The sequence below is a fragment of the Macrobrachium rosenbergii genome, chromosome 41 (assembly GCF_040412425.1).
Source record: "Macrobrachium rosenbergii isolate ZJJX-2024 chromosome 41, ASM4041242v1, whole genome shotgun sequence".
In the NCBI taxonomy this organism is placed as follows: Eukaryota; Metazoa; Arthropoda; class Malacostraca; order Decapoda; family Palaemonidae; genus Macrobrachium; species Macrobrachium rosenbergii.
Window position 1 is genome coordinate 81,143,107 of NC_089781.1, and position 24,173 is coordinate 81,167,279.

General features: G+C 33.9%; 1 protein-coding gene and 1 long non-coding RNA gene across 3 annotated transcripts in view; both read left to right on the top strand.

The window, feature by feature from the left end:
- Gbeta5 (guanine nucleotide-binding protein subunit beta-5) overlaps positions 1-1,582 on the top strand; it is a 28,253-nt gene extending 26,671 nt beyond the window's left edge. For both annotated transcript variants that reach the window (XM_067084497.1, XM_067084498.1), the window contains exons 8-10: positions 1-22; positions 773-939; positions 1,238-1,582. The exon at positions 1-22 is cut by the window's left edge and continues 75 nt beyond it. In XM_067084497.1, the coding sequence (XP_066940598.1) occupies positions 1-22; positions 773-939; positions 1,238-1,249 (201 nt within the window). In that variant the 3' untranslated portion in view covers positions 1,250-1,582. The remainder of the gene's footprint in view (positions 23-772; positions 940-1,237) is intronic.
- A 5,086-nt stretch (positions 1,583-6,668) lies between these two features.
- On the top strand, positions 6,669-18,989 carry LOC136826923 (uncharacterized). Its single transcript, XR_010849756.1, has 2 exons — positions 6,669-7,443; positions 18,058-18,989. It is a non-coding gene; the product is annotated as an uncharacterized lncRNA (long non-coding RNA).
- The last annotated feature ends 5,184 nt before the right edge of the window (positions 18,990-24,173 follow it).

The window sequence follows — 24,173 nt, forward strand, 5'->3', positions numbered from 1 at the left end:
GCTATTGACTTCTCCGTTAGCGGTAAGTTAGGAGGGACTGGGTTATGCCTATGACTGTATATGTATATATATATATATATATATATATATATATATATATATATATATATATATATATATATATATATATATATATATATATATATATATATATATATATATATATATATATATATATATATATATAGTATATAGTATATAATTGAAATACCCATAATGCTCCTCGGAATTTCTCGAATTCTTCACACTTTTTTGGATACGCTTGTCACTACAAAGACTTAGATCCAAGTGCAAGAAATATGAAGCAATTCTGATGTCCGGCAGCAGGATTCGAATCCACATCCAGGGTAATCATAACCAGGTCGGCAACGTGACCTCGTTCTGATTACTCGGGATGTGGGTTCGAATCATGCTACTGGACGTCAGAATGACCTCACATTTCTTGCATTTGTATCTAAGGCTTTGTAGTGACAAGCGCAGCGTATCCAAAAAGTGTGAAGAATTCTAGAAGTTAAGAGGGCATTGTGGCTATTACAGTTACATATGTATTTTGTAAAAAGTGACCAGTGGATTATATATATGTATATGTATGTATGTATAGACACACACAAATATATATATACTGTATATATATTTGTGTTTGTGTCCGCGTCCGCATGTAAATACGCGCGAAATACATTAGTTACATTCGCCAGAACTTTGTGAAACCAACCGCCCCAATGAAGTCTAAACACATGCGATTCTGTAGTTATAACCAATCTCCCTTCGACAGGGCGTCTGCTCTTCGCTGGGTACAACGACTACACGGTCAACGTGTGGGATACCCTCAAGTGCCAGCGACTGACGATCCTCTACGGCCACGAGAACAGGGTATCATGCCTCAAGATGTCGCCCGACGGCACTTCCATATCTACAGGGTCTTGGGATTTCACTCTTAGGGTAACGCTCCGAGTCCTGTTCATGTTTTAGTAGTGTTTCTCTCCCGAGAGGTAGAGATACGCTTTCTTTTTAGTAGTGCTTCTTACTTCTCGCCGTCAAAGACCGTTTTGGTTTTAGCAATCTCGTTACTATTTGTACAAGAATAACCTCTTTTGATGCCATTTGCTTATAAATATGATAATTAAGGATGAATTAAATTTTCTTCATGAGCATAAAGTTTTACTTGCTATTAAAACAAAGATACTGTAAATCAAATTTAGTCGATAATAGAATTATCTCTTATTTTACAATGTTTCAGATATGGGCGTAAATCAGGAAAATTTTACACCAAAAAAAGTAAATACTCAGCAACTGAAATAAGTAAAGGTATGAGGAGAATGAACGGAAGACGGCCAAAGACAATGGAGCTCAAAATAAAATTGGTTAAAAAAAGGAAGCACAAAGATTCAGGAAAATGAAGCACCAAGATTGGGAATAAAACAGAGGTCAAAAGCACGAGAAAATGCAGCACAATGACGCGCCAAAGAAGCACAAAGTTATGAAAACTGAAGCTTAGAGATACTAGAAAATGAAGCACAAAAATTGAAGAAAATGAAGCCCGAGGTACATTAAAGCAAATATAGTTTCAGGAAGAAGGAAAAAATGAAAGAGAACTTGAAAACGAAATGGATATTTAAAAGTAAAAGTACAGTTCATTTATATGAACTGTAAAATTCATGTAAATGAAGTAAGTTTGCTTGAATAAATAATATTATGTTATTCGTCACAGTTGTGTTTGGTATATTATATGTTCATTTAACAATCACAGTAATTTGTATTTGCCAAAGATTTAACACTATGACAGATATTTTGTGTACATTCTGATATGTATTATGTATACAAATATTTTATATATAGCGTTTATACATTATTCATTTAATATGTTTCTATATATATTTATATATATAAGTATATATAAATATGTATATATATACTGTATATATATATATATATATATATATATATATATATATATATATATATATATATATATATATATATATATATATATTTATACTTGAAAGAATTTATTACCTGCATATCTACATTTGTAAGAAAATGCAAAGACGAGCGAAAATTGGGACTCAGCACAAGAAATATATATATTAAAATTACTCTAAAAGTCGATACAACAATACAAAATTAATTTAATATGATGAGCCTATCTTTTTTCTAAGCATATTTTCTTGTCCAAAAATTCCTTATTTCCCAGAACAAATGTAATAAAATGTTAAGAGGCTTTCAGAAATTGTAAAAAAAAGTTATCTTTCGTTGATGTATGAACTGCCATTGGTTATATTGAAGGGTGGAAGTGTTTCATATATATATATATATATATATATATATATATATATATATATATATATATATATATATATATATATATATATACACATACACACAACTGATATGACTTTTAGGTAAAAGAAAGAGATGTGCACGGAAGGTGCAGAATGCAATGATTTCCGTAAAAAGGAAAAAAAATCTGGATTCGGTTATTTTCACAAAGCAGACAAACTTTATGAAGAGAATTTGAGTCGCCCTCTAGTTCTAAGGGACCAAAAAATGAACTGAAAATTTCCAAAAAAAATCGTAGTTGATGATTTTTTGCAGCTTTAATATTCATCCAGTGTACAGTAGGAAGAAGGATCTCTCCAAAAAAGAGGTTACTTTAGAATCAGGAAAGGAATCGGCAGGGGGATTCTCAACAGGAGTGATCTTCACTCAGATGTGTATTAAGAATCATTTCCCGTTTTTCGTTGTTAATGGTAAAATAACTTTCATTTCTTGATTAGGTTCTATTGTGCATATGTTCATGTAAGGATGCAACTTTCATTTGTTGTATAGGTTCTATTGTGCATATATTCGTGTAAGGATGCTATAAACGTTCCATGTAGTTTCTAAAGTTTCTTTGCTGCTTAAACTTGTTCCAGTGTGTAAAATTCTTGGCGAGTTTGTGTAGTTTACATATCGTTAATATAATTTCTATATACAGTTTCCATTGCCCATAGTTCTGAGCAGTTCGTCACTTTTGTGAATGATCTCTATAATTCAATATAGTTTCCACAAAGTTTCTGAACAGCTTCTTTAAGTTCTCAGATAGGCCTTAAAAATGCCATGTGCTCTCTCAAGTTTATGTATATTTCCCGTATAATTATTAGAAAAATTTCTGTATAGTTTATATATGTAGAGACGATTTAGGTTTCACTTAGATTTAGAATGCTTTCTCCATTCCTGGTCCTATTTTAATTTGTATAGCGGTTCGATATTTTTCCTAATATCTGTATAGCCTGTCTAGAATTTCTGTACAGTTTCTGTTTGATTTGTAGTTGTTCTACATCTGCCATACTGTTTTTCTAATTTATAATCTTTATACGCTCTATGATTTATATTTTTTCATATACAATACTTATAGTTTTTAATGCTTTGTATTTTACTTCCACAGATTCGATGTATCTCCATTACAATTTCTGTGTAACATCCTTTGTTTACGTGTGAAGTCAAAGTCATTTCTATAGAAATACGAAGATAATATCTCTGTATTTTCTTTATGATGTCTATTGGTTACAATTTCTATACATTTTCTTTATGACTTGTGTATATTTTCCTATAATTTTACATAGCTCCTTGATCAAGGTAAATATTTGCTGCATAACTGCTATTTTCAATAGTTTTTATTTCCTCTGTAATATATATATATATATATATATATATATATATATATATATATATATATATATATATATATATATATACATATATATACATATATATATTTATATATATATATATATATATATATATATATATATATATATATATATATATATATATATAGTACCTTTGTAAGTACTGTATACTTTCTTTATTGTAGTTTATAATTTGCACGTATTTCCTTTATGTTATCACTGTATTTTCCCTATAATCTCCATACAGTTCCTCAGTGATATGTGGATATTACAGGGAGAATATAGGTTGTTAATGTATGATACTTTCGGCGTCAGTGACCATGGTAGTTGTGACGCCAGAACCCCTCTATGATGCCTAATTGCTTTCTACAATTTCTATATAATGGTTCATAATTTCTATAGACTTTCTTTATGATCTCTATATATTTCCTTAACAATTCCTGCATCATACCTCTAATTTATACATACATATGTATATATATATATATATATATATATATATATATATATATATATATATATATATATATATTATATTAAACTTGATCACTTGCACAACTGGCCTGTGCATAAATACAATTAGTAACAGGACCTCAATTAAACAGATGATATCTCGGCTACGGGATGATAGGGACAGAAAGTCCTTGAAGGCTCATAATTTTTTTTAATTAAAATTCTCTGTTAGATACCATCCAGTTTAAATGAGGTTATGTTATTAAATCATATATATATATATATATATATATATATATATATATATATATATATACATATATGTATATTTCTGAATAATCTTTCATTAATTCCAATGCAATTTCTCTGATGTTTCCTCTCCTGGTTCCTGCAAGGTTTCCCCCACATGCAATTTTTAAAAATTAAATATTTCCATAAATATCATCAGGTTCATCGTAGATGCTTTTTCCAGAGTTAAAGGAAGCAGTATACTCTTACTTTTTAGGATCAGATGCAACTGAATGACCAATTATAGATGATAATGTTTAGTTTTTCCTGTGCAACATGGTGAGGTGTTTAGTCTACTCTTAGAAGTAACCTCTAATCATTATCATTACTCTAGATGAAATGGCATCCATTTAGGCAAAATGATAAATCACTCATGAATTTATAATCTCACAGTTATTATAAAGTATAACTCATAATTCAAACTTATAAATGATTACTATAATTATTATTACTGTTACAGATAAACTTGTTTGTCTAAATTATCTATCCACTCCGGCCAACATCCTTCCAAAATAACTTCGGCAAACCCTTACAAAGAAATTGGATTTTTTTTTCCAAACTTTGATTTCTTACAAAAATTTGTTTTCCAAAATTTTGAGTTTTTGTTTCAAAATTTTGAGTTTTTACATTACCTGTTTACCTGCAAAGCCCTCACCTTGTAAAGTAAAATGAAATAATCGTAATAAAATATAAAATTTAGAAAGGCAAGAACAGCAGAAAGAACTTTCAGTCGAAAAAAATATGAGATTAAAAATTAAGCACTTTTTACAAATTTATTTTTACCAACTGAACAAAATTAAAATGTTACTTAAACATGAAATAGACTTAATATACACTAAAAGTATATTGATCTGTTTAAAAAGTAAACCATTAGAAATGCAACTCAGTTTTAAGATGAGAATACATAATAGATTTTAAGATAGGTTGGCAACCTACAATTTTTTTTTTTACTCCCAGAAATCACTATTGAAATGATAAGGATACTCCAAGTACTTCTTTCCTATTATCAGTTATTTACTTTAAAGTTTATAGCAGAAAGAACTACTGTCTTTGTGTTATCTTCATCATAACAACTCTGTGTCTTTGCTTCGAAAATTTTGTTTGCCACAAACTGTTCCATAACTCTTCATGGCTAGATGGACAAACATTTTGGTGGCCTTATGTACGTGAGTGAAAAGAAATGATACTATAAGTAAATTCGTTAATTATTGACCTGTTGAATCGTCATTGGTATAATTGGATGACTTTATTATTATTGTTATTAATTATTATTAGTATTACTACTACAGATTTTTCAGTTATACGATTGCATGATAAATTATGCTATCTGATTTGCCATATATATATTTCTATATTGTTGGAATATAGAAATTGTATTTTAGCTTATCTATATTTTGAAATTGATATATTTATTTCTATATATGATTTCCAAGTATCTAAAAGAAATCGTGTAAAATTCTCTGAGGTTATAATGATGGTTTGACTTTTATGTAAACATCCAAATAATAATTATTAATATTAAATTCTTGAAATAAGAATTGGCTACAGATAATAGGTAACCCTACAAAAAGCGATGACTAAAATTTTAATATAAATAATACATGTGTATATTTACAATGTGAAAAATACATGTATATTATGCATATAATTGTATTTTATGTATTATTTCTCTTTGATCTATTTACACTGATCTTCTACGTATTATTTTGTAGATATGTGTAATGGCTGGTACTTATTACACTTATTACACCTTTCATATATTTTTATGTTACTCTCCTCTGTCCAGTATGTATATATGTAGATAGAATAAAACAAATAATAAGAAATAACAACATCATTGCAAAAGATCATTATCAACTTGCTATAACAAGTCTACTTAAAGTAGCTTGGAAAAAAGTCGTATTGTGGTTGCCAATGTTGATGCATATACTTAATTCTTGTGATAGAACTGTAAATATATCTATGTTGAATTAACCGGTTTTTATTTTGCGTTCCTCTTTAGAAATTTAACTTGGAGCTGGAAGTTTGGAAAACAGACTATTGTAGAACGAAAACGTCTCTGAAAAATGAAATTATCGTGCATCGCTTCCTCATTGTCTGAGAATGTTTCAATTGTCCTTCGTCCATATTTAATCCGGAAAAGACAAAATCAAGTTATTTAAAGCAACTCTGTTATCAGAGAAACTGCTTTTAGAATGTAAGTTACTTCTCCATAGGGAAATTACAAAATTTACGCCATGCGAAGTTTTGCAAAATGTCACTCTCGTCTCTCAAAAGGATTGACAGCAGTCATGAACGACCAACCGGAACAGAACACAGGAACTGACATAAGTTATGTCGCTGTCAGTGGTTTCTCACGACCGCGGCCTATGTCTCCATGAGTTTTTCGTGCTTAATGTATCTAGAATAATAGCATTTTGTATGTAGATATAGATTCTGCTTGCAATCAAACACACCCAATGTGAAGAATACATCGATATTGAATATAAAGTGGTGATCGTGCGCCTGGCATCCGCACGTTACTGGCACTACCAAAGGATATATTTACTATCGTTACCAGCTTGCCAACATGTTGCTAGTTCCACAAACAGATATTAGGCGATGCAAGGGAGAGTGCTGTAACCGTAAACAAAAAATCCTGTAATGTACATATACCTTGTCTTTCTCAACATAATATTAGCCATCTCTTGATTACCCGCATATGAACAGAATCCTTTTAAAATCACTTCAATAAGTAAATAGGCAACTGTGTAATGTCTCTGTGTACAGTGTGGGTTTCTCCCTCCCCTCTAGCTTCATGATATCATACACACTTGTGTACTCGAACTATTTCCCTCTCGTGGAGAAATATTGCTCTGAAGAAAGACAGTGGACGTTTTGTTGTTACAGTGTAAAATAACTGTTAAACTATGGCTGATAAATTAGACTCCGACGTTCAAACCGAGGACAAGAAGAAATTTTGGCTTGAATTGACGAAATCCGTTTTGATATTTGCAGCTGTGTGTGGGCTAGCTGCAATGTTTTTGGGGTACAAGTAAGTTTTATTTCCAATTTTGTTGTTATTAGTAGCGACTTCTCTAGGAGTGCTTTGTTTCCATGGCCTTAAGTTAACTATCATTTAACAGTATATTAGGAAGTGACGTCATGACAGGAGTGCTTTAGACCTTCGATACAGTACTCAGTAAGTTTTCATACTGTGTATAAATGCGTTACATTATCAGAGTGCTAACTGAATCCCCTTTAATCTCTCTCTCTCACACACTCATTATATATATATATATACACACATATATATGATATATATCAGTGCCTTTGTTAACCGTAGCACTGAATTGTGTACCTGATAGTCAGAAGACTACTGTGTGGCAACCTGGTAGATGTTGTCGGGTATGGACTTGCATTCCCATCCAAAAATGCCGGCTCAGAAACGATAGGGTAATAATGTTTGAAGTCTCTTCACCTAAAGAATGAGGCACGTAGTTGAAATACAGATATGATTACAATGACATAATCACTTAAGCCAAGATTTGTAGAGTTGGATGTTTACTGTAAAAGCACAAAGGGAAACAGCTGTTGTAACGTGCCAGACGAAGCAAGGACAATTTCAACCCAAGACAAGGCAGTGATTTCCACTCATGAAGTACGTATAAAATTTTAACGTTATTGATTCCCCGGGGGAGGAAGTAGGCGGGGGGAGTATAGGTTAGAAGCCGTCGGGATATTCAAAAACCATTCTCTTACAGGTTTACCGATGACGTCATCGTTTTGCTACTTCAGTATCTCTTTTTTTTTTTTTTTCTATTGCCAGAATGCCTTTTCTTTCTTCTTATACGTGACACTGTGCGGGGAAGGGAACATATTTGAAAAGACAGAATTTTACACATCTGACTCACGTCACACTGCCTGTTAGGAGCGTGAAGGGCGTTATATATATATATATATATATATATATATATATATATATATATATATATATATATATATATATATATATTATATACATATATGGATATGTATATATATATGTAATGGGAAGGCATGCACTTCTTAGAACTGTCTGTTATACTGTTTGCTTTCACTTCTGTAGGAACAAGTGGTCGATGTTTAACTATGCTGAACTTCACTTATCGTGCTCAGATGTCGGCTATCTTTCAATATTTCATAAGTTCTTCTTTTTTATTAATGTTGGTTAAATGAAATTTATGTTTCCCCTTAATTACATTTATTTAGTCTTTAAACTATAACTTTTTCCACCTTTCAATGGGTAGCAATGACCGAGTCTTTATCTTAAAGGCACATCGTAAAATTCGTGGACTTAAAATTTCACTTGTACTATGGGCGTTCAGAAATTTTATAAGTTCGTTAAGTCTGTTCGAGTTGTCACAGTCACCTATCCACACATCTCGCACACTCCCTGCCCTGATGCCCTTTTCTAACTGACCCTGCTTCTAGAGCCTTCGTATATATGGGTATGGGTTCGATGCCTAAATCTGGTATAATTTTCCTTAGTTTTGTCCAGATAGGCTTCCCTTTTCCATTAATGTTTCACGTTTAATTGTCTATGCAATTCGTTCAACGGTTGTTATCGAGTTAACGTTATGGTGTGCGAGAGGTCACCGGGCGAGGTCAAGATCTAAATTAGTTCATCTTTTTGCCCAGCGCAGTACGGGTAAACACTTTTAGTCACTGGCGACGACGGTTAAACTCGGCATCTGTTATGACTTTGTTTCGCTAACGTCTTTTCTGTTTTGCTGTCTCTGTCTTTATCAGTGATTTTCTGTATGCCCTTGTGCGTATATCGAAATAATTAGTTTATTGAATTATAGACTCGTTTCTATTATATATATATATATATATATATATATATATATATATATATATATATATATATATATATATATATATATATAACGTATTAGTATCTTCTAACTGGTGGTGGATAAAAAAAACTTTCTTTAGTCAGTGTCCCGTTGCATATTTCCCAAGTCTGGAAGAGTATAAGGATAGGGAAAATTAGGACCAATCAAAGCTCAGGCAGTCTGATCCATGACAACAAGCCACGCCCTTTAGCTCCTTGGTCCCATATCCATTACTGCCAGTCACGATGCCTTGAAAAACTTGAGTTTTATTTTTATGTCTTGTATGACTTATACGTTTTAGTCAGATACATCTAAACATAATGCAACACTAAATTTAACAACATAATATTCTTCAAATTAGATACACTTTGAAATATATTATGCATTATTGGCTTCTCTCTCTTGGCAATAGTGGTCAGTGCCTGTTAATTCCTGCTCGCAAAGTCGATATTTACTGCATAAGTAATATTTTCATTGCGAGTTTCTAAATATATACTTGAAAATGTATGTTTAATGCCATTTATAAAGACTTGCGATCACTCATGAATCAAACAATACACAAGATGGTAAAAATGATGGTATCTGACCTGTTTGTAGGGGAAAATAGAGAGAGAGGTAGTAGGCTTACGCAAAATGGCTTTCTTTGGACATATGCTATTTCGCAGTAATGCACATTACTGTGCATTGTATAAAAGCAATATACTGGTCATTACTAGGTCATGAACAAGGAATCAGACTGATATAGTCCCTACTATTTACAGGGACACAGTATCAGCTTCATTCATTAAATTACTTCAAGAGCTAATGTGCCCTTAATTAAGGAAACCTATGGCATTGTTGCTTTGGCGATCTAAGTTAGCCTACTGTAACCAAATATAATTACTTGACAAACTCATCCTGTCAGTAGCTAATCTGAAAAGGTTGTTTTTCAAGGTGTACTTGATAGGCTGTTGTAAAAATTGCCTTTTGAGGTGGATTCCCTTTTGATAACCTTCCAAATGTCCTTACCTGATTGGTACTTGTCATTCATTGTGTACAAATATATAAAAAGTTTTTTTATTGAATATTTTTTTGCTTTTGATTTTGACTTTTCATAGTTTGTGTACAAATAAATAAAAGGGATAATACAATTTAGTACTGAATATTTTTAGTAAGCCCTTACGTGATTTTTGTTTAAAATTCATTGTGTACAAAGAAAACGCTGATTATTTAATTTATATTTTAATATATTTTAGCAAACCCTTCGTACTTGTCATTCATTGTGTACAAAGAATTAAAACGAGTGTTTCATTAGTATTTAATATTTTTAGCAATGATAGGAGTACAGAATACCTATTTATGGAGTTACAGTAGACTTTTTATTGAGCTGAACTAGAGCAGAATTGAGGCATAAGTTTATTAGAACTGCGATATGCTTTAAAATTAATATGGGTGACAATTTTTTCCTAAAAATCTCTTTTAACGGAAAATTTTATACAAATATTCAACATGAATTAATTAAAGCCAGATAACGGTAGTATATGAGTATACCACTACTTTCATACAAGCTCACACTCAATAGCCAAATGTATGCCTTGAATTAATTGCATAAATTTGTCATCAAAACTGTATTCTCCACATTTCATTTAAGCATAAGGCAGTTATTATTTTAGGACTGTACATAATACCTTTTTATAGCCTGAAACAACAGGCAGTAACGCCTGAAAAACATTCCATGCTCGAGTAGGCCAGTGGTAAACGTTAAGATTGGCAAAATCATATATACACACACACACATGTGTATATATATAAGTACATATATGTATATAAATATATATATATACACATACACATATACACATACACACATATATGTATATATAGTCTCGGTAACTGGGCGGCTACTTGGAAATCTTAGCTTAATGATAAATAATATTGCCAAGACCAGGAAGAACATTCTTTATTGTACAAGCTTTCGAGGTATAAAACCTCATCATTATTCTTAATAATATATGTGAAAACCATTTATCAGTGTTTGGACTTAATAAAATAGACTTGCAAAAATTATTACATTTAGCAACTGCTGATGGCATTTTACTTTTGATGGTAAATTATATAATCAAATAGATGGAGTAGCTATGGGAAATTCCCTTGGACCTGTATATGCGGATTGCTTCATGGGTTATTGTGAAAGGATTTGGATGTCTGAATGCCCTAGTGCTTTCAAACCTTTGTATTACCGTAGGTATGTAGATGATACTTTCCTTGTGTTTAAGGAATTATCACATGTTGATTTGTTTTTGAATATTTTAATTCTCGTCACCCTAACATTTCTTTTACTTGTGAGACGGAACAGGATAATAAGTTGTCATTTTTAGATGTACAGGTTTACAGAAATAGTGGCAAATTTGAGACCTCTGTTTATAGGAAAAGTACTTTTACTGGCTTGGATTGAATTACCTGAGTTTTTCGCCAAAGTTGTATAAGATGAACTCAATACGCACTTTGATTAACAGAGCCTACAATGTTTGTTGTGATTTTAATTTATTTCATCAAGATATGGTTTTCCTCCAGAATTATTTTTCTGAAAACTCATATCCCATTTTTGTATTTTACAAAGTTCTGAAAAATTTTTAAATGAAAAGTTTTGTCCCAGACCGGTGTACAGTACTGCTAGTAAAGATGTAAAGTACATTAAATTGCCTTACCTTGGTCATAGTAGCTATATGGTCCGAAAAAGTTACAAGAAATACTTAAGCATTGTTTCCCTCAAATCAGTTTCCGGTTTGTTTTCTGTAATAGATATTTTACAATAAGATCACTTTTGAGAGAGAAGCCTACTCTGCCTGTGGACCTTAATTCCTGTGTCGTTTACTTGTTCACTTGTTCGGGGTGTGGTCTGCGATACGTGGGATCTAGTTCCCCCTGGCTCAGACACAGAATTTTGGAACACAGAGGTCTTTCTATTAGAACTAGGTTTCCCCTTTCCAAACCACCCTTTTCTGCCATTAGAGAACACAGTTTAGCACAGGACCATCCTTTCACTGACCTGGATTTTCGGGTACTGTCTTTTTGTTCAAATAGACTGGACCTTTTAATTTCAGTCGCTGACTATTAAAAAGATGAAGCCGGAATTGAACAACAACTCGTCTGGTATTCAACTAGCTATCGTGTAATTTCATAGTAGGTACTCGATTAGGTCGTTAAATATTTTACTTTATGAGTGGTAGTTTGTTTACATTTCACTTTAGTTTTATTTTCATATTTTTATGTTTGTGTTTTTAATTTTTCGTTATTTTACGTCTCACCCTTTTAGTTTGTATTTACTTGTTCATTTTATATATTTCGTTAGTATTTTTGCTGAAGATTTATTATGACAATTCATTTTATTGTAATTTTATTGATTCTCATCCTTGTCGGTTTTTTCAGCCTGATGATGAGGTTTTATACCTCGAAAGCTTGTACAATAAAGAATGTTCTTCCTGGTCTTGCAATATTATTTATCATTAAGATATATATATATATATATATATATATATATATATATATATATATATATATATATATATATATACATGATGAGAATTCATTTTTGACAGGTTTGGTTATAATGAGGTAAATGAGAACTCAGTCCTGAAACATGAGTTTATTCCATCGTTTCAGGTCTTCTTCAGGGAACTGACAAAGTACAGGTAGTAGCAAGTACTGTATATATACAAAATCATATTCCCTAGGGCTGTACTAATGCTTTAATCTCCTTACCCTACCCACACTTGCAGCCTAGGGAATATGATTTTGTATATATACTTGCTATAACCTGTACTTTTATCAGTTCCCTGGAGACCTCAGCCTTCAAAACGTTGGAATAAACTCATGTTCCAGGACAGGGGTTCTCCTTTATCTCCATATATATATATATATATATATATATATATATATATATATATATATATATATATATATATATATGGAGATAAATGAGAACCCAGTCCTGGAATATATATATATATATATATATATATATATATATATATATATATATATATATATATATATATATATATATATATATAATATATATATAAACACTCACATACAATACTTTACAGTACAGATCCTTGGGGCTAAAATGGACTTAATGCTGAACTGAGACTTAAATTTATACAACAATGAAAGCCAAATAAAACAAACTGCATTGAAATAATATACAGGTAAATGTTCAGAGCTTGTTTATATATACATATATATTCAACTCACAAGAAGTACTTTAGGGATGAGAAAAAAGTATACAGCACAGTCCAGCACATAACACCACATCCTGCCAACATTTTAGCAGCAACTTACTTCAGTTGTCCTCTACCTCAGTGACCACTGCCATGCGACTTAGTATTTGCAACATTGCACTGTACATTCTGAGCAAGGGTGCGGGGACGCTTTGGGTTTGATGACAGAGCTGATGCTGGTTGACGTCCTTTACTGAAGGGGTTGCTCCTCTTGGCATTCCTGGGGATCGCCATGCTATTGTAGTTGGTTGGCAAGGAATCTTGCCACGACCAGCTCCACTATACTGTATGTCATCGACGAGCCTGCACAATTCAGCAAGTTGTTCAGCTGATTTGTAGTTTTAACTGAAGGTATTCGCCGAAGGAATTTTTGCAGGGCCACTTCAGTTTCTGAATTACCATACTGAGCAGTTGTTTCTACTTACAATGTGGAGGTGTCACCAATGCCCAAACCCCAACATGATGCACATACCTAGTATAGGACTTTTGTGAAAATAAAGCGAGGCTCATATAAATATTATCAAATGACACAGTTCCTTTCTTGAATAAAATCAGTCACATCAGTTTTGCCTCACGCACCATGACTGTATATGTAAGCCCCACGGCTTTCCATTAGGGTCCAAGTATACTTAAGACTTTGGATTCCCTGCCCTATACGCTGTAGTCATAAATGCTATCAAGGTCTATAGATTTAATCTATAGACCTTGAATGCTATATACTAATACCAAATATAATATATTTACACTGTTGCAATTTTCTTTAATCCTTTGTGCTTTACACGTGATGCCACATTAGACTTTGCAAAGTGAAACATTTTTCTTTCGCAGCCAACTGGGTACAATTTATAAGAATTGAAACACTGCTTATTTTTTACACAAAAAAATGTCTTTCCACTGCTTGAATTCTTCTCTGCACTTGACATTGGCTCTAAGGTTTACACAGTCTTGTTCATATGTAATGTCAACGCTTTTAAAGCCGTCACTTTCAAAGTCCAAGATTAAATTCATCTTGATGGGAGCCGAAGTGCCGCGAAGTTCTTGGCCTCCTGTCCGGAGTCTGTAGTGCTAATTGCAGGTCAGATACTGCAACATCATATTTACCATACCATCATTTTTACTATCTTGTGTATTGTTTGATTCATCCCATGAGTGATCGCAACTCTTTATATAAGTGGCATTAAACATGCATTTTCAAGTATATGATTTAGAAACTCGTGATGAAAATATTACTTATGCAGTAAATATCGACTTTGCGAGCAGGAATTAACAGGCAATGACCACTATTGCCAAGAGGGAGAAGCCATTAACGCACAATATATTTCACGGTGTATCTCATTTGAAGAATATATTGTTAAATTAGTGTTGCATTATGTTTAGATGTATCTGACTAAAATGTATAAGTCAGACAAGCCGTAAACTGTGAAATTGGGAAGTTTTCTTCGGCATCGTGACTGGCAGTAATGGATATGGGACTGAGGAGCTAAAAGGCGTGGCTTGTGACGTCATGGATCAGCTCTGCGCGCTTTGATTGGTCCTAATTTTCCCCTATCCCTATAGTCTTCCAGACTTGGGAAATATGCGTCCCGTTCATATTTCAGATGCCAAACATATGTTGTTCTATCTCGGATCACTCCTTCCTTTCATTTATGCAATACTCTTAACCACCTTTATGTCTCATGACATTTCTCACTCTTTGTGTGTTTGTGACCACACATATATCACGCAAACAGTATATTTCAAGATCTTCAGTTTTTTTTTTTTCTTTTTATTCACATTCAGCAATTAGCTCAACAATCCCTTCATACATTCCCGTCATGGCTTGAAATCGAGAAGACAAATTCTGTTTCAGATTTTGTGCACACTTTTGCCCTCTCTGAGTCACCTATTCTGTGACTCACAATTTCTGTTATCTTACCATTATTCATGATATTTACTTCCAGATACCTCTGTGAGTCAGCTGCTTCCATTCCTTTACAAACCTTGTAAACATTCATTAACCCAGCTTCCTAGTTTCTGCTTGACATCATACTTTTACTTTTGCTCATATTTACTTTAAAAATTTTCACTAGTGTCTCAATTTTTTTTTTTCACTAAATGCAAAATCAGCTATTCCACATTACAGTATATTCTCAATTCATTTTCTTATTCCACTGTCCACATCTTTGTGTGTACATCACATGTCCTGTCTCTGACTTCTTGCGTCGTCCCACCCATGAAGATATTAATTAAATAGTCAAGTAGACATAGCACACCTTAATTTCAGACTCAATTTTGCTCCAAACGAGTCACTCCTCTGTCTGCTTTTTCCAACAAACTCTGTGCTCATATTATAAAAACTAAGTTTCCCGCAATAACTTATCTTCTATTCTGCATGTCCTTAGCACCCTTCAAATTGCTCCCTCATTAGCCCTATCACAAGCTATTTGGTAGTGCCGTCAGTGCACACTTTATAGTGTACTGTAGGCATCGCTAAAGGGTGTTTGCAACTTCCTTTCGGCCCCCGGCTGCATCCACCTTTTAGCCTTTCACTGGATCACCATTCGAGCTTTCTTCCATCCTGATGCCCAGACTCGAAAACCATTACTTTTTAGTGCAATTGGAGGAGTTTGCCCCCAGTTTCACCTTTAGGTCCTTGCATTTCATGTCATATATTTTCTGGATCTCTTTACCTTGTTGTCCAGCTACTCCAGCTTCCTCTTTTCACTGTCTTAAGCATCGAATGGATGAAAGTGTCCAGTGCTTGGGTTTATAGCATAAATTTCGTTGGTTCATTTATTCACTAATAAAATTCACAGGTTCTTGTATCCCACAGACAGCTTTACTTTTAAACGTCTGACATATGTGTTACTTAACAGATGACTGATCGGCACTCCCTCTTACATTTACTAAACCCACACTTCCCCCCCCTCCCCCCCATGAATCCATAAATCCTACCATACACCTTCCTTGATATACTAAGTATCGTTCTGCCTCAATAACTCTTACCCTCTCTTCTATCAGCTTTATCCACATACAAAGGAACAGTTATTCCTCTCACACATTCTGTAGAACCCTTTCCTCATCGAGATATACCTTACACGCCCTGGCCAGCCACTCAATCACACAGCATCATCTCACTTGTAATCTCATTGACTCATGAGATATTTTTATTTTCCAACCTTTTAATTGCCCTCTTTGCATCCTTAACAATCACCTCCACAGATTCTTCATCATTGTCCCTACCTCCTTTCTATCTTCTGCATTTCGTTAATCTTGAAGATACTCACTACATCGTTGTAGGACTGTATTCTATCTGGGCAGCTTCTTTCCAGTTGAATCTTTTATTCTAAGACCCATTTGCTTCTTAAGCTTTCTCTCCATTTAGTCCCTATATATATATATATATATATATATATATATATATATATATATATATATATATATATATATATATATATATATATATATATATATATATATAATGATAACATCATACGTGAAAATCTCACCTCTCGGAATACAGAGGAAGGCAAAAAATTCCACATCTTGAAAGGAATAGGGTAAAGGTTGAACCTCATGCTCACAACTTCTGTGGGATTTTTAAGCCTGGTATATACATCGAGAATGGAAAAGGGAGGTGAGTAATTTCACTCAAGCTCTTGAGAGGCATACCCAAAGTAATATCTGTAGAACGAGCAGGGGGGTGTAATCGTATGATAGGATTGAGTGGTCGAAGGTGGGTGCAGGAGCTTGGTTATTTCACTGATGCTTTGATTCTGTTGTGTCAAGAAGAGTCGTGTGTGATATTCCTTTAATGACAAAGCAACACTCTATTCAAGGATGAGTGCATCCCACATAAATCTGAAAGGGCTGTTTAGTCGTGCGTCAAGAACGTAAGCACCACACTATTCAGCAGATCAGTGATATTTCATCATCACATGCTGCTATATATTTTTATGCAAAAAAAAAAAAAACAGAGGCTGACTGATTAGATGATTTCATTTTCCAAATTCTCAAACATTATTGTGAAAGTAAGGAGTATAAGAGAAAGAGAATAGAAGAATTTGGTCTCTGAAGCATTATCATTAAAAATTAATCCGAAGATAAGCCCACAGGGACCATTCTCTTGGTATTCAAGTTTCCAAAGAATTTGGCTTTCATTTGGAAGTTACAAATGATAATAGGAAAGACATAGAGAAAGAATCAGTTATTAAAAGAGAAAAAAAAAGATAAATTAGTAAATTATTAAATAAACAGATAAAAACGTAATATAGTAATGCACTGCATCTTCGCTTGAACTTTAGAAGTTCTGATTGCACAACATCCTCAGGAGGCTCCGTCTCCTTCATCCAAACTAGATCGCTCATGAGAGAGTTGATGGTAATTATGTACATTTTTTGCTGAAAGAAACTGGTTTTTGTTAAGAATACATGTATTTTACTACGTAATTCTTGGAGCATAATGAATACAAGTAGTGATACTAACGCTGTTTTTTTTTTTTTTTGCTCAGATGTAAGTTGGTTTTACTCCATAACATCTCGTTTTCAGTTTCAGTACCTGCGTCTACGTCGCTGGAGGCATGAAAGTGTGTTACATGGCAGCCAACCACGCTATCAAGCAAATGGGATAAGCCACGAACCTCAACCGGTTTCTACCAGGATCCAGCGTTTGCTCTGCTGATGCTCTCTATCTCGGAGATTAACTAAATTTGAATATTTTAGGGATGCTGAGAGAAATCTCCTTTTGTGTTAATTTCAAAATGCGTTCCTGTCTTTTGTTATTGGATTCTTATGCGCATCTAATTGACAGCTATTGCTGCGCATTTTCTTATTTTTGTTATATGCCAAGGCATAATTACCTTGAAATTGAAAGTTGTTAGTATAATTGCATTTCAAAATAGTTTACAAAGCAGACTCGGAGCAGGTGCTAAGACTGCACATCTAGTCTCATGCATTTATTGTTGAATAATATTAAGTCTTCTGGAGTAAATAAGTTCACTTCACTATGTACAGTATATTTACCTTTATGAGGTGCAAGTCAATAAGGATAGTATTGTAAGCCAGATTAAGACATCTTCCTTTATGCAATAGGAAATGTGATCAAGTATGTGATAACGTAGAACGCATAATGTTAGAACTGGAAATTATGTAGAGAGCGTTTTTATCTATATTAAGGTGAAATATGTTTTTGGTGTCAAGATAAATGTAGGTTCTTTTCTCTTATTTCCCCTGTGGGTAACCCGTTGCCGGGCAACAGTTTACATCTGTTATTTGTAACCTATTCATAGGATAACGTAGGCAAGTAAATGATAGGATGATGCTTTGTTAATATCACTGCAAGCATGTAATCAGCTTCCTTTTAAATTAATGTTGATTAAAGATACAAGATCTTGTTGACCATCAGAGGGACGATAAGATTCGAAAGGAGCTTCAAAACTTTTTCTTTATGCATATGCAGCCAAAAATACATGATTTATTACAGTTCTTGGTCTGATTCATTCCAACAGTCTAGGATGATTGAGTTTTATATGTTTTTGATATAAGAAAAACGCTATTTTATTTAATTTAATATAAGTACATGCATACATTCATATTTCAGCATGGAAGTAAGCTGCATTTCAGATGTGATTCAACAGTTAAGTGAAGAAAAAATACTTGAGTGAAGCACGCTTTTGCGTGAGGTTTGAAAAATGCAACTTTGGACAAATTAATTTTCTCGCAGAATGTTAACATGTTTTCTCCGACAGGCTACAATCAGAGAAAACGTGTCTAAGTCTGTGTAACTCGACTTAAGCTTGTTCATTTGTATTCTGTTTGTCATTGGCATATTATTGATTGCATTTCTCGAAGTGGATTTTTTCTAGAAGTGTAATGGGTGTAGAACGAGAATTTGGTTGGTTTTTATCAATATTTCTAATGTTATTCGCAATTTTAGGAATAGTAAGATGAATAATTGATTGCGAGAGGTATATTTCTAATGGTTTTTGTTTGTTTGTTTATCAAGAGTTTGAGCAGCAGTTGCTCATCTCATGCATTCAGCCCATTCAGTTGATATAATGAAACAATTATTATTATTATTATTATTATTATTATTATTATTATTATTATTATTATCTCAGCGGCAATCGTAGCCGGGTAAAATCCCCAAGGGCTGAAAACCTTTTCTCTTGTTTGATCCCTTTGGCTACGTTTTCGAATTAGGTGGACCCTTCATGAAGGCAGCCTTTAACACGTTTTCCCGGTATAAATTTGAGGGCCCACTTTGCCACTAAACCAGGTTAATTCCTAAACGGAAATGACCTATGAGAGATTATCTGGCGTTAATTGAAAGTGTTTCTATATGATGGGGTATATGATGATGGTGACTGATGAGTGGCAGCGTTGCCATACAAAATGAACTATTGTATATGTAAATGCTCCTGTAAAAACAGGTTGAAACTATATCTTGTTGGTGTTGTAGACATACCTTGCCTTATGCCAGCGCAGCTTGTTTGTAATGTATGATCTCAAACCGGTTTTGAAAGTTTTTATTATATTAAACTTCTGAACATACGGTTGTAGTTTGAAAATGTCAAGACACGTTTTAGAATCAAATTCTGAATTTCACTTGTGATTAAAGCTAGAATTAATTCTTAATGGTACTGAAGATTCAACTGTCAAGTATTTTCATAAGTTCCAACATATATAGCAATTGTAAAGCGGTTTCGTCTTTTTTGGATAATGAATCCGGAGGTCCACACTTGACTCCTCTTTCTATGTAACACCACCACACTAGAGGTTGTCTTTGTGCAATGCCCCAGCCCCCTGAAACATTTTCTAATGGTTTAATAAGAGTAAACTTTTTAACTTTTCTTTATTTCCCTGTATCTTGCTAAAATTTTCTTCCTTAATCGTGAAGATATATGGTCATGTTAACGGACTGTAATTTGAACAGTATCAAGTTTCGAACTGGGCACTTTATTGATCACCCTGTCGGGCAGTGCTTCCACTTTAGGATAAAATACCCTAATTTAGGGTAGACACCCCAGGATTATGTATGTAATCAACGGATAGGTTTGCTGAAAAATCAAATGGGTGTTACAGACTAATACACACACAAACAAAGCCACTCCAACATCTTCTAAAAACATAACAGACACCTTACACGTCTCTCGAACTGTCGGCCTAAACCGCTCACGTCTCTTCGCTGCTGGGAGAAAGGGAGCTATTTTAACGATACATGTGCTACCGGGGTCTAAGCGATGTCAGGCAGGGCAGCCGATCGAGGCTACGGCCATACCCCAACGCTCAAATCAAAATCCTTCAAAAAGATAGGCATCGTGCTTACCTTATGAAAAATGGGAAAAAGCACGTTAAACGAAGAAGAAGACCTTGCTAGGGGTAAAGCTTAGGGTAAAGAAAAAATGTTGGAATTCTAGGGTAAGCCAGGGCCATCTAGTAAATTTTCTTCCCTTATGCTCTCACCTCCACCTCCGAGTATTGTTATTATTATTATTATTTATTATTATTGTTACTGTTTTCTTTTTGTTTTTACATCATTACGTTGTCTCCGCAGTCCACCCACAGCATATATCTCGATGCTGTGATCGAGTGCGGCAGATGTGGTTGCGTGTTGTACAATATGAGTAAAAGTAACCTAGAAATGTGTAGTATCGAGTCGGTACTTCAATATGCGGCTTATTAATTTTATTTTTCTATTTACAGATTGCTAATTTGAGATCTTCCTGTTAATGTTCAGACAGCTTTTTCTGATAATCGTGCAAATATTTTTTGCATTAATTATGGTAGTTGAATTTCACAGTATTTCCTATATGTTTTCAAGTAATTTGCGAAATTAACATATGATGCTTGTATAACTGTCTAAACGTGACCACCCATTTGTAGTATCAACTTGTTGGAAGTGCAAATTTACAATGCTGTATTTCTGTTTTTTTTTTCTTTTGGTTTTGTTTTAATGAGAACCATCAACAGAATTTCTATCTTCTCTCAGTCTTTGCTCATATTTACTGGGCAGAACAGCGAAATTAAAAGATTCTTGCTACATAATAACTTGGCGCTTCTTAGGTTATTAAGTAGGCTACTTTGTTTACCACATTAACGTCGAGTTAGAATATATATATATATATATATATATATATATATATATATATATATATATATATACACTACATTACATACACATATACATACACACATGATATTTCTTTAGAAAGTTTAGGGTAATCAACATGGATTTACGGTAATTTTTGGTCCAAACGCAGGGTAAAGCAACCTCGCATTCTTGGAAGCTTTGCCGTCGGTCTTACAAACTACAAAGAACAGTACAGTACGCTTCTGTTATTCCATTATAGATGTGAATCCTCCATCTGAGTATCTTTAGCATAATTCCAAATTTCGTAAATATGCTACGGCAATAAATTTACGTGTCATTGCAGGAAACTGTACAACAATTATGCAATACTATCTGGCAACGCTTATTAGAGCGTTATTACATGTATGGTAACTATGGTTACGAACTGTAGTAAAGTTCATTTAGGTTGGGTGCTGAGGTACTGTGAAAGCTGTCTTGGGCCGGCTATCAGCCACTGGGTACACCGTCTTCAATACTCTATGGTATGTCTATAGAGTTTGTTATTGCTTAGTCAGTAGTATGTCGTATTTTGGTAAATTATTAATGGAATGGCTTTTGCTAGCAGGCTAGGTTGGCTGAATATGAAATAGGCTTAGAGAACGGCACCATTGCGCAGGCATAAGGCTAACCTACGAGAATCGACAAACAAGTGGGCCAATACATGTAATGCGCGGAACATTATGGTATTTTGTTAAGAATGTGAACACATTTTTTCTTGAGGTTTTCATCGGTATGATATTTGGTAAAACGGCATTATCACACACGTTCTGTTCTTGATAAGCAATCAAAATGCTATAGGAAAAGTCAGTTGTAAAGGAAATATCTGTCACGGCACTAATGCGTAGTTCTACCAACAAATGAAATATTGGAATCAGTTCAACGTAACCTAACCTAGGGGTCAACATTTTTACCTTCTTAGGTAAAGGGGGCTTCGCCCCACCCAGGAACCTCCACTTAACCTAGCCTAGGATTCTGGGTCCTTAAGTACACCCAGACCACTTGTCTAACCTAACCTAGGTGGTTGCGTCTTTACTTAGCCAGAGGGGCCTTCACTGCTCCCACCTGATCTAGGACACTGGGTCTTTACCTAGACTAGACGGTATTATTTTATAAGTTGCCAATACACGACATGAAATTGTAACCTACATTTTTGAAAATAGCTCTTCATCAAATTACGACTTATAAGGTAAGACAATACCAGCCCCCCCGCCCCCTCCATAACTAATACGGCAAAATTATAACCAGTAAACACCCCTAGGTTACATGGTATTAATTTATATTGGCAACTTATAAAATTTTACCGACTAAACCCCTTGGTATACGAAGGCTACTACTGTGTCCTGGTTCTCCCCAGTTGCTGACTGGAATATTGGTATTATTACAGTTTCGGTCAAATTCGGATATCTAATATTTTTTTACTTGCTATCATATATTTTTGTCATGATTCATACGAAATACTTACTCGCACCTTCCGCAAATTAAGAGTTATGGAGATATTTGCCGATGAATATTGTGCCTTGTTGTTATCGCAAGGATGCGTTTATGCTGCCATGTCAGTTTTTCTGCTGGTGCGTTTTTGTTTTTTTGTCAATGTATTGTGGGTAAAAATGCCTAATCATCGTTTGTTTTACGTTATGAATTATAAGCACGTACAAATGCTGAAACCTGATTGGTGGCTTTGTTTCAAGAATATCCAATTAACTGCGATTTTGGAATAAGCCAGGGCCTTTCTACAAAAATTTTCTTCAGTTGACTGCCATGGATTCCGTCGTTATTACGTCTGCAGTGGGTGTTCTCTGTCTTACTTTGAGGCTTTTGGTCGTTTACATCATGGACATTACAATGGAACTCCACAGGTTGTGAATACCTTTCTTCGATGAACATTTAGTACTACCATCTATTTAAGGTAAGTGAAGTGGTTACAATAGGGTAAATTGCAGTTAGAAATGCCGTGAATTTCACCGAAACTGTAACTCAAGACGTTAGGGGTAAAATTTCATTCCTGTATTTTTCTATTTACAGATTGCTAATTTGAGATCTTACTGTTAATGCCAGAACATACGAGCTTGCAACAATCATTTAAAATGTGCAAATATTTGCACCTTTAAACTGAGAGCGGTACCCATGGCGGTATTTGTATCTCTAAATCTAATCATTGCGGTAGAAATAAAGGTCAGATTCGTTGAAAGTACACTATTTAAGCTAGGGAAAACGTAATTTTTATATCGGAAATGTGAATTTGACCGAAACTGTAAATTTACCGGAATATTTACTGCCTTTTGTTTATGATTTTGTTTATGCCTTTTATTTATCTTTATGTTTTTTACCATGTTTAGTCTTTACGTTCATCCCCAAGGGTCTGGTACTAAAAACGGCACCTATTTTGTGCATAAACAGGTAGTTGCCAAAACCAGGGGTGCATGGTAGTACAGTATTCTGTTTTACTTACCCCATAGCTAACCTAACCTTGTCCTTACTTAGCTGGGGAGGGGGGCTTTCGCACTCTTGGATCCCTGTACCCAATCTAACCTAGG